Source organism: Varanus komodoensis, unplaced genomic scaffold (genome assembly GCF_004798865.1).
Source record: "Varanus komodoensis strain SLA01 unplaced genomic scaffold, ASM479886v1 scaffold2, whole genome shotgun sequence".
Classification (NCBI taxonomy): Eukaryota; Metazoa; Chordata; class Lepidosauria; order Squamata; family Varanidae; genus Varanus; species Varanus komodoensis.
In genome coordinates, this window is record NW_025335568.1 from 8,856,900 (window position 1) to 8,868,564 (window position 11,665).

The window sequence follows — 11,665 nt, forward strand, 5'->3', positions numbered from 1 at the left end:
GAACCGCAAAACATCCGAGATTAGGGAGGGGGAAACCCCATTTGTCCAATCGCTACTCGCCCAGCACTGACCAATCAGCACACAGATATTTGGGCGGACTTTTCAAAAACAGATTTTTTTTCCTCCTTGTCCCTTTAAAGGAGTGATGTGTCTGAAAAAATTGGTGTCCTTCCGCCAACACTTTTCTTACAAGAAGCCGAGGAAACAAAGCCGAAGATGGAGTTCCTGTTGGACGTGTGATGAAATCGACGCCTACTCCGAGTCAGTATTAGAATTAGCCATTCCATCGCAGAAACTAATGAAGAGAGGGGAGATTTATTGTTTTTAATCGTTCTTTTTCTGCTTCGGTGCGTCGTATCACTCCGCTCAAAAAAAAAAGAAAAGAAAAAAGCTCGAGCCTCCGGGAGGAAAACAACAAAAGCGGCGGTCATGTGACTCCGAGGGGGCGGGGCCTGGGTTCTCTCGGCCCGCAGCCTCCATTTTGATGCGTCGCTCGCCTGCTCGCTCTGCGGCGGGGCCCCGGGCTGGCTGGCGGGCGGGCGGCCGGAGGAGAAGGCGATGCTGTTGCTTGTGCGCTGACTCCCGGGCGGGGAAGGCCGGGGGTTGGAGGACGAGCGGGTGGTGGCTGGATGCGGGGCTGCTGGGTCGAGAAGGACGAGGCGCTGCCGCAGCTGTCGCCGCCGCCCTTGAGGGGATCGGTCCCGTCGTGCCAGCCCCCGACCTTCCTCCTCCTCCTCCTCCTCCGTCCCTTCCGTAGTCCGGGAAAGGCAAGCAAGCCCTGCTCCTGAGGAAAGGTGAGTCGGGGGGGGGGGGGCGTCTTTGGGTGGGGGGGGGGAAAAGTGGTCCGGGGGGCTGAACTGACACCCTGGAGGGGGGCGGCAGGTGCGCTCTTCCCGGTGCTGCTGTTTTTGTCATCCTCCTTCCTTCCCCGTAAGAAGAATGCAAAGCACAAAGCTTCGGTAACGACCCGTAACATTACGGGTCGGTTATGGAGAGGGTAGTCAGTGTGGTCGCCTTGGAAGAAAACATCCAGGGATGGTGAAAAGATTGCTTTTGCAAAATCTGGCTTTGCTCTGCGCATTCCTGCTTTATTGTTGGGCTGGATCGGTTTGGCTTTGTTTTGTTTTGAAGTCGTACATTTATTGTTCGCAGCTCTGGGTGATCTGTGCAGTAAGACGGGGATAGCAGTGGAAGCAATAAATACACGGTGGAAGTCTCTGCTAAGATTGTGTTGGAAGAAATGGTGTGGGAGGGGTTCGTTCTTGAAGAGGCTGGAACAATGAATGCAAAAAAAGAAAATTGATTCTTTATCCTTCCTCCTGGCCGTTTTTTTGTTTTTGTTTTTTGACGACAAGCTTAGTAAAGCTGGATTTTTATTTATTTTCCAAAGGCTAGACTAGTTACTTTTTCTCTGTTACTGATGAAGGAAAGGGGCTCATAGGGAATGAATTTATACCTGCAACACTATGGGTTTAATTAAAATGTGACTATAGTCCGCAAAAGTTTATGTGGGAATAAATGCATTAGTCTTTATGTTGCTACTAGCCTCTTTGTTGATAGGGCTCCTGGCTCACTGCCCATATACTTAACTTGCCACGGAATGAATTTATGTGCAAGAGAGAATGATCCAGGCTCATCTGGAGTGAGTTCATTTGGAAGGATTTGTACAGCTTTGTGCAGACCAAGATAAAGATTTTTGAGGATGGGAAGTTTTAGACAGCGTCAAGGAAACTGGCAGGTGGCTCTGGGGGATATTATTTGGCTTTAAATGCGAGAGATCCCCTATAGAGTTGTCTTTTACTAATTGGGAGAGGATAGGGGAAAGGTGCAGTGGGGCAGAAGAGAATATAATCGTATCTGTGGGGTGGGAGGCAATGAACAAGATCTGTTTCTGGAGGGAAGTGTATGATAGAGGTGACCAGGCAGTGTTTTGTGGTGACTGTGTGGTTTTCAGAGTTAGCAGGTTGCTATATTAAGAAGGGAGTAGGCAGGTGATGCATTTGAATGAAGTTTCTTGTACAGGTTTCTTAGGTTTGACTGGGATGGGAGGAAGGCACCATAAAAATAGTAGCAGGGTCAGGGGGAAAGGCAGTAAGAACGGGGGCTTGGGGCAGATGGGTGTGGTAAGTAAAACTAGGTAAAGTTGCCTATTGATCTGGAAGATCTGTGTGTTCTTTGGCTGTGTTGATGGGGGGGGGGAGACACATAAACACCTGGAATTTAACAGTGATAGAGGGTGACATTTTTATGGGCAAATTCACAGAGGGAAGAAATGGGAGGCTGAGTCTTTCTTTACATGCAGCATCTAATGTTATCAGGATCTTTTATGTATTGGAGTGCCTTTGTTAGGCTGGTCCAGACAGATGTGTGATAGCAATTGTGCTGTTCTCATGTATAAATGGCATATGCCTTGCTTCATGCTCTGGTTTCGAGTTGAGTTCTTTTATATTTGGAGTTCAGCATAGCACTGACCCAAGGCTCAGAACAGAATCATGGTAGTCATTTTTCTCCCGAGTTGAACAAATTCACTTTATTTGCATAATATATGGAGGAACTGAAACTAGGTGCATTTAGACTCGGGGAGAACTTGTTTTACGTGTCTGCACATGTGTGTGGGGGGTGCAAGAGAAAGGAAGAGACTACTAATAAGGGATGATCCCAATCATACGGAAATCACAGAGGAATCCGAGATCTGGCAAGATTATGTGCTGACCTGCCCTTAAATAGTCAGGAGAGGCTATCAAAATGTGTTAACCACTTGTGCAGCCTGATGCCGTGCATGTTTACTTAAAAGCAGGTCCTCTTTGTTTTGATAGGTCTTACTCCCAAGCATGTGTGAATAGAGCTGTAGCTTGAGGGTGGTTCTTGCTGGTGAATCCATCTCTGTGTGTGCTGCTGCTGCCCCCTTCAGTCTTTGGAAAGTTGCTGTGTTTTGTGTACATGACAGCTCTCTTTCCGCCTCTCTCAGCAAGCGTCTCTGTTAGTTTCTTGGGAAAAGGGCAGTGGGGCAAGTCCTTCCTGGTCTTGCCAGGAAGAGGATTCAAGTCCGTGTTCTATTCCTTGCTTTTGCTTTCATTGGATAGCTTGATTATCCATTTTTATCTTTTTTCAGTTTCTTTTGGGTGGACAGTTCAGAGAAAAGTGTAGAATGGAATGTTCAAAGATTATCCAGTTCTTAATTGTACAGCTCTTATTGCCACGGGCTAGAACAAATCAGGACTAGAATCCTAAGTTCTATGATTAATATTAAAGTGGCTGTTAGGTTGTAATACACCTTTCAACTGTTAAAATGACTACATAGATTTTTCTCTCTCTCTCCTCACCCTGCCCGCTAAGATGAAGGACATGGGTGTCGAAGAGCAAATGAGCAGTTGGCTCTTCAAGCAGCTGAAATTCCATTTGGAGCAGGAGTGGAAGTACCAGCCTCGTGAAAAGGGACTGAGTCTGATCGAGTGCACTGCTGAGGTAAGGAGGTGCTTGTTCCTTGGGGTAGTGATGTGGTCAGACCTCAGTTGTGTGACGTATTTGCAGAGGAAATGGCCAAGGCATAGATATTTTTAAATGTAGTTAGAACTGGCAGCTAGTAGTATTGCTAATTAATTAAACTTCGAGTGTTCAAACCATTTCATAATGACCAAATGCAACAATGTTAGCCTAATAGTGTATTTGGTCAAGAGCAGAGGGGAAAAATCTCAGGGTCTGAGGCGGTTTGGTCCTATCCCTTTTGCCCTGGCCAGCACTAGAACATGGCCCCCAAAAGATGATGATGATGATGATGATGATGATTATTACATTTCTATGCCGCCCCTTGCCGAAGCCTCGGGGTGGCTTACAACACAATAAAATACATTGAAATACAATAGCACATAATAAATTACCATTAAATACAAAAATACAAAAAATACATTGAGTTACAAACATAATAATATAAAATTAAAATTATCAGTATAAAATAAATAAATAATATCGGAGGAGAAAAGAGAAGGAAGAAGAAGTTGCCCTGGCCAGATCATATATTTTAACAATTAAAATGATGTTTAAATAAAAAGGTCTTTACCTGGCGCCGAAAAACCAGTAACAACGGTGCCAGGCGGACCTCTTTGGCGAGTTAATTCCATAGGTTGGGCGCCACCGCAGAGAAAGCCCTCCTCCGAGTACTTACTCTCCTAATTTCTTTCATGGAGGGTTCCCGGAGAAGGGACTCTCCCGCAGATCTCAAAGGGCGGTCGGGCATATACGGACATAAGCGCTCGTTCAGGTAGCCTGGACCCAAGCTGTTTAGGGCTTTATAGGTCATAATCAACACCTTGAATTGGGCCCGGGCTTCAATGGGCAGCCAGTGAAGCTGACGGAGGACTGGAGTCATGTGAGCATAACGCCCCGTCCCCATCAGCAACCTGGCAGCTCTATTTTGCACCAATTGAAGTGTTCGGACCGTCTTCAGGGAAAGCCCCATGTAAAGCGCATTACAGAAGTCTAGGCGGGAAGTCACCAGCGCGTGTGTCACGGTCGCCAGGCAGTTGAACTCCAGGTAGGGGCGCAGCTGATTAATCAGCCGAAGCTGAAGGAAGGCGCTCCTCGCCACCGCTGTCACCTGAGCTTCCAAAGAAAGCTCCGGGTCGAGGAGTACTCCTAAGCTGCGGACCTTATCCCTAAGAGGGAGTGTTGCACCATTCAGGACCAGGTCAACTCCACCCTCTCCGAAGCCCGATCCGCCAACCAACAGGACCTCCGTTGTGTCTGGGTTGAGTTTCAGTTTATTGGCCCTCATCCATTCCATTACCTCGGCCAAGCACCGGTTCAGCACAGCCACTGCCTCACCTGGATTAGTGGAAAACGAGAGGTAGAGCTGGGTATCATCAGCGTACTGATGATTCCGCAGCCCACACCTCCTGATGACCTCTCCCAGCGGTTTCATATAGATGTTAAATAGCAGAGGGGATAGAATGGAGCCCTGTGGTACTCCATGGCATAGCTGCCATGACGCAGAGACATGGTCCCCCAGCACTACCTTCTGGAATCGACCGTTGAGATAGGAGCGGAACCATTGCAAAGCTGAATGAAGTTCTGTACTGACTCTGATACTTCTGTAATGGTTTGCTCAAAGTAGTTTCCTACTATATCTAAACTAGGCAACTCTAAGTTAAATCCACTCACTGAAGCAGGATTGCTTCTGAACTGGCAAACTATCTCAGTAAATGTTTTCAAAGAAAGGTTCTGCTTACACTTAGGTTGGGAATATAAGAAATAAAATATTCCTATGTGCCAACTTGTTCTGCACATAGCTATTGCTCTGTAAAGAGGTTTTATGTGCTGCAAATAGCAGCTCTTTCATTACTGGGGCTGGTCAATCCAAAATTAAGCAGCATGAGATCCTGTTGATCTCATTAGAGAAGATTTAAATATATGTTTAATTCCCCTGTTTGAACCAAGAAAACATAGCATGCACTTGAGCTTCACTGCAGTTTTCCTACTCTTCGCTTGTGCACTGAACAGTGCCGCTCCCCAAAGCAACCGTACTGAGGAATCGGTGCTGGCCAGGCACTATGTAGCATGCATGGCATGTTGCTTGACTTCCAGGGTGTGTGTGTGTGTTTAAAGTTTTTGTATCCCGCCCTTTACAGTGCCTGAGGGTGGCGATAACATAAATAAAATACAGCATCACAATAGCATATAAAAACAATATTAAAAAATACTAACATTTAAAACACTGGGAAATTAAAAGGTTTTGCCCTGGTGCCAAAATGAAAAACATATCCCTGCCTAGTGCACCTCTCTGGTGAGTCCATTCCATAGCCGGGACCCCACAGTGGAGAAGATCCTTCTCCGGGTAGCCACCCTTCTGATCTCCTTCGAAGAGGACTCCCAAAGAAGGACCTCTGACCCAGATCTTAGAGGTGTTGCTGTGATTAGAAATGAACTGTTGCCCCAGAGGTGGTCAGGATGGGCAGCCTCTTACTTCCCTGTATGCATGCTAGACTGGTGCCAGTCCATGAGTCGCTTTACTGTAGGGTGGCTTCTTTGCTTCTGAAAGAAACTGCTTGACTTGTCCCTGGACAAGTTGCACTGAGGGTGAGAGGAATGTATAGATCCTTGAAAATTTTACAGTGTAGAGTCCAGTTATCATTATGATGTTTTTCTTATTGCAGAATGAAAACACCTTATGTCCAAGACTAAGGAATGCAAAAGTAGAAGATCTGTGGAGCCTCACCAGCTTCTTTGGGTTTGCCACAGAAACGTTTGTCTTGGCTGTCAACATTCTAGACAGATTTTTGGCACTTATGAAGGTATCTAGATTTGGAAGGAACTGCTATATTGAATTTCAAACATACTGTATTAAGTATATATACTTAAAAGCTTTTGATACTTTCTTCAAACTTGGAGGCAAGATAATCATTTATTGGCATCTGGAGTGATTCCATCCATAATGGACTATATTCAGAATTAGGGAGTTAAATTTAGGACATACTGATGTACGCAGTGTGCAGGTATGTGATATTTAGGAATAGTCCCATTACACTTTTGTCTTTTCTGGACCTCTTTTGTTGTCTTTGTTCTCAAACTGGATCACAGCCTTGTTGCACTATTTGATGGCATTACCTGAATTGTATGCTGTGATTCAAGATAAGGCCTTACAAATGATCCATTGCTGCAATACAACAATACCAATTGCCAAGTGAGAAATGCAGAGTGATTTAGGAGTATATCTTAATTGTGATAGAGTTGGTTGGTATTGCAGTTGAACTTTCTGGGATATTTTCTTATTCTTCTACTCACTGTAAAGAGCTGAATGTATAGCATATCTTGAAGAATACTGAATTAATTTGCAGAACCTTTTAAAGTGCTGCCCTTGTTATCCCTTACTCATCGTTTTGTTAGGAAGCTTTCCATCTACTGCACAAGTTCATAATGTTCTAATCCTTAGGTGAAACCTAAGCATTTGTCCTGCATTGGAGTCTGCTGTTTTCAGCTAGCTGCTCAAGTCGTTGAAGAGGAAGGCAACATTCCGTCCCTCCATGATGTCATCCGGATTAGCCAATGCAAATGCACTGTGTCGGACCTGAAGCGGATGGAAAAAATAATATCGGAAAAACTGCACTTTGACTTCAAAGCTACTACTGCCTTAACCTTTTTGCACTTGTACCATACTATTGTACTCTGTTATACCTCAGAAAGGTAGGTGTTGGATCAGTCTCATTTCCTGTTTTGCATTAGGTATTCTGAAATCTACGTCCTACATATTAGCTTTTTCACTCTTCTCCTTTTGACTACATCTGCTTTCTGCTTGCTGGTCCCAGTTGACATGTTTCTGTATGATGAGTGCTCAAGCTCAGGAAAATAAGGAAATATGGCTGAAACTTGTGACAGAAGGCAGTGGTTTCCATAAGTAGAAGTGAGATGCTTATAGCAGGTGGATTGAGCTGTCCTTCAGTTTGACTAATGGTGACTTTTCATTTAATCAGCTGCTTTTTAAGTCAATGTTTATCTTGTCTCTTTAAAGGAAAGAATTGTTAAATCTCGACAAACTGGAAGCACAACTTAAAGCTTGTTACTGCCGACTAGTTTTTTCAAAAGCAAAAGTAAGTTCTCCAGTGGACTGCTTAGCGAGTTAATGTTGGAATCCAGCAATACATTCCTGAGCTGTATATGTATATTTCTGCTTTCAGCCATCAATCTTGGCCCTGTGCCTTCTCTCTCTGGAAGTGCAGACTCTGAAGTCCATGGAATTGTTTGAGATTATCCTGTGTATTCAGAAGCATTCAAAGGTAAGAAAAAACTATATTGGCATTATTCATCTTGGCTCAAGCAATTCTAGCACCGTGTAATGAATCCTCTTCTGGAAATGCTAACTTTTTTCTTTTGGAGCCATCTTGGCATGCATCATTGGGAGGGTCACTATTGTTGAAAAGCTCTAGATTAGTCATGCACAAGATGGTTACAGAAGTAAAACAAACCAAAAAGAATAACAACTAACAACATGAAAGATGCTGCCTTTGCACCATGTGATCACTGCAAACAACAGGCTGCAGTCTATGTCTACAATCAGCTGGTAAACAAAGTGCTGTACCTCCCCATCTTACAGTGACACTTCTTTTGTCTGTATCCCTTGTAAATTGGGTATGGCATGATTAAGGCAGTTATGTTAAAAAAGTACATTTTGAGTACCTTTAAGTAGTCATAAAAGTTGTCATGTAAAACCGATGCTGGTAGCCTGTGCATAAAAGCTGACATCTACCCATGAGAAGCAGCTGTAAATGGGAGACCAATAATTGGATGCAGACTGCCCATTCCCACTCCATTTCAAATGCCATTTTCATTACTCCTGTGCATTAGAGGCTGACGTCATGCATTGCTGACGAGCTGCTCAGCACAGCAGAGTGCAGTTTCAGTCACCTGAACCTAAGGTTCATTGAGATTACCTTGCTTACTTCGAGCAAATACAGTTGAGATAAGGCAGCTGATATTGCTGCATTTTTGTGCATGTGTACTTGGAAGTAAGTCCCATGTATGCCGTGGGATTTACACTCAAATTTGTGTGGCTAAGTCTAGCCACTGTGGGTTTGAGGCAGAGAGTTCTTTCTAGTAGGACTAATATAACTACACACAAGGTGGTTTATTTATTTTTCAGATAAGTGACAGTGACTTACTCTATTGGAGGGAGCTGGTTTCAAAATGCTTGGCTGATTACTCTTCCCCTGCCTGCTGCAAGCCAGACCATAAAAAACTAGTTTGGATTGTTTCAAGGCGCACTGCCCAAAATCTTCAGAACAGCTATTACAGTGTTCCTGAGCTGCCCACAATTCCAGAGGCTGGCTGCTTTGATGAAAGTGAGAGGTAGGTAAACCACAGCGGGGGAGGTGGTTGAAGCACATCCAGTCCTTTCTTGCCTTCCCTGGAGGATGGGCAGTGGAGACAGGCTAGGGGAAGCCCAGGGGGAACAAAGCGGGCTCCTTGACTGAGAACCTGTAGCCACTGCTTCAGCAGGGGACCAGGTGCTGGGGCTGATTAGCTTCTGAGGTCAAGAACAAAGACCTACCCCCTGCGGCCCTCTTATCCAGACCAATTTGACATCCCAACCCAGGAAGCTGAAACTAAATTGTACATGTGCAAGGGCACACAATATACCTGTACCACAACATCTCTGAGTACATGTGTCTGTGGGAAAGGTAGAACACGTGTGTTCTACCTGTAGATGGTTGCAGAATCCGTCTGTTGCACTTGCAGTATTTCAATCAGATAGTGGGGTTAATGTCCTGGCCTCCTGGAGAGCTACTTCTAGTAAAAACAGGCAGTAGTGTATTTGTCTACCCTGGTACAATGCAGCTTCCTAAACAGGTGCCTTTAAAACAGGAATGCCTAGTAGCTTCACTTGTATTGCACTAGGCTTCCCTGTGAGACAGAGGTTGCTATCTTTATAAATAAGAATCTATGGTCATGCCTAACTACCTTGAAAACTTTCCAAACCTGTCTTAAGTGGTCCTGAGTGTGCCAGCTTAGGCACCTGTTTACCTGCTTGCAGGATCAGATTAAATAGGGAGAGCTTTAGCTCAGTGACAGAGCATGTGTGTTGCATGTAGAAGGTCCCAGGTTTGATGCCTGGTGTCTCCAGGTATATCAGAGTAAACATACCTGGAACCCAGGAAATCGCTGCTATTAGACAGCCAGCAGTACTGAGCAAGATGGACTAACTGCCTGTCTCTGCATAAAGCACCTTTCTATAGATCTTTTCAAGTCACCCTTCAGCCACTGGTCCTGTGCGTGGCTGTCCTTAAAATTCCTTTTTCTGCTTGCTTGTTCACCTGTGCTCCTCCACAGGGATCACTGTGACTGATAGTTTTCTATCACATCTTTTTTAGTGAGGATTCTTGTGAAGATATGAGCTGCGGAGAAGAAAGCCTTAGCAGTTCTCCACCAAGTGACTTGGAAAGCACTTTCTTCTTTGACCTCAAGCCGAAATCCAAGTGGCAGCCTCTCTCCTTTGACTCAGTGTGATAGATTCAGCTCTTAATGCGTTGTAGTACTTTAGGCAATAAGTATCTAAGCACTCTCTGTACCTTGGTACGTGGCCTCATGGAGTATCCAGGATGTGTTCTGCGCTTTTCTCCTTAGTGATATGTAGCAAGGTGGATTGACCCAATCAAGCATTTAAGCCTTTATTCAGTGAGAAGCATTAACAAGCGCACACTGTCAGATAGGCTGCAACACTTGGTATGTGCTTGAATGATGCCCTGCTGAAATGAAAGGTTGAATTTTAATGATGAAATGTTTTAGGGATAGGTTAAAAGGCAAAAATTATATGCTAATTTCTTTTTAGACTGAAGTACTTTAACCAAAACTTTCATTGTTCATTCTTTTAAACAAAGGCGCGTGTCTCATTTTTAAAGCTTTGTTCAATTTCAGGAAGCTTATTTAATCAAGCACATGCTCAGATTTTTAAAGAAAGAATAAGATGACCTTTCAAAATGCAAACCAACCTGGTTCAATGTTCCAGGCATATTTTAGTGTTAAAAGGTCTGGGACTAGCTTTCGGATCCTCATAAAGGAATGAAATGTGTTCAGAAAACTTTTGTGTTAATGTAAAAAGTACTTAAATTAGAAATATTGGCATTCAGTGTAAAGTCCACATTCCCATTAACTACTAACTCTTGTAGCTTATTTCAGTATCTTTTAAGTTGTCATAAGTAAATCCATAATCATAACATGTTTGCATGCTTAAGTGAAAGTTCTTAGCAGAAAGGCAATTGATTATATGCGGAAGTGTTGGTAAATGTGAAGTTGATAAAAACGGTTGTAATGACACTTGATTGCTTGCCATTTTATTCTTAAAGCACAGATGTTATGGTTACATTACTTAGTATCTTGAATATATGCAAGTGAGCAAAAGAAGAAATGAACTTTGTAGTGTAATGATGTGAAAGTGATGCCATGGTAGATATGAAGGTGCAAGTTAGGATCGTGTGGCCATTTTGTCCAGGCTGAAGTGCCGATGTGAATGGTGGTGACGTGTGGTGTACTCTGATTTTTATAAAGAAAAAACGTTTACAAAAATATGTAAAAATGTAAATTAAAACCTGTATAAAAATTTCAACAAAATAAGCTGAAAAATACTGTATTTTTACAGTGCGTATCTTTCTATATGTTGCATGTAGATATTAATTTATTGTATCCTGTATATGATATAAATACTGTATATTGAAGGCTTGCTTTTTGGTACTACAGGCCTGAGTGTCAAAAGATGTTTTCTGAAATCTATTTTCTCTCAAAAATAACTTGGACAATCTTTGCTTCAGTTCAATAAAAACCAAATGCTTTTCCAATCTGTGTCTGCTGTAATTTTGACAACCTGAGTAGAAGTAAAAGTCAGATATAGTAAGTATGAGGGGTTTTTTTTCTAGAGCATGGTAGAACTTGCATGTGAAGAATGCATGTATAGTGAAATTCCGTCAGCCTTCGGGAGAAGCATAGCTGTTGTAGATTACGGCAAAATCTTTGGTTGTGCACAAACACATCAATGGTACATTCGTTGCAAAGATGGGGTCTAGTTGACCACCTGAGGATCAAGAGTTCTGACAGTGCAAAAGTAAGTGGGTAGTAGTCCAACAGCACCCACAAGGCCTCATATCCCCATCTCTGCTCTAGGAATCGGCACTCGGGGGGCCTGCTT

General features: G+C 43.5%; 1 protein-coding gene across 2 annotated transcripts; it reads left to right on the plus strand.

Annotated features, from left to right (window-relative positions):
* Window positions 1-479: 479 nt before the first annotated feature.
* CCNG2 (cyclin G2) lies at window positions 480-11,318 on the plus strand. Of its 2 annotated transcripts, XM_044429469.1 has the most exons (8): window positions 480-794; window positions 3,337-3,465; window positions 6,150-6,287; window positions 6,926-7,176; window positions 7,502-7,580; window positions 7,668-7,766; window positions 8,630-8,835; window positions 9,858-11,318. In XM_044429469.1, the coding sequence occupies exons 2-8, from the start codon at window positions 3,337-3,339 to the stop codon at window positions 9,991-9,993; spliced, it is 1,038 nt and encodes a 345-aa protein (XP_044285404.1). In that variant the 5' UTR covers window positions 480-794; the 3' UTR covers window positions 9,994-11,318. The 2 variants fall into 2 exon arrangements, with proteins under 2 accessions (XP_044285404.1, XP_044285405.1); XM_044429470.1 differs by lacking the exon at window positions 480-794 and having other exon boundaries at window positions 1,067-3,465.
* Window positions 11,319-11,665: the final 347 nt, after the last annotated feature.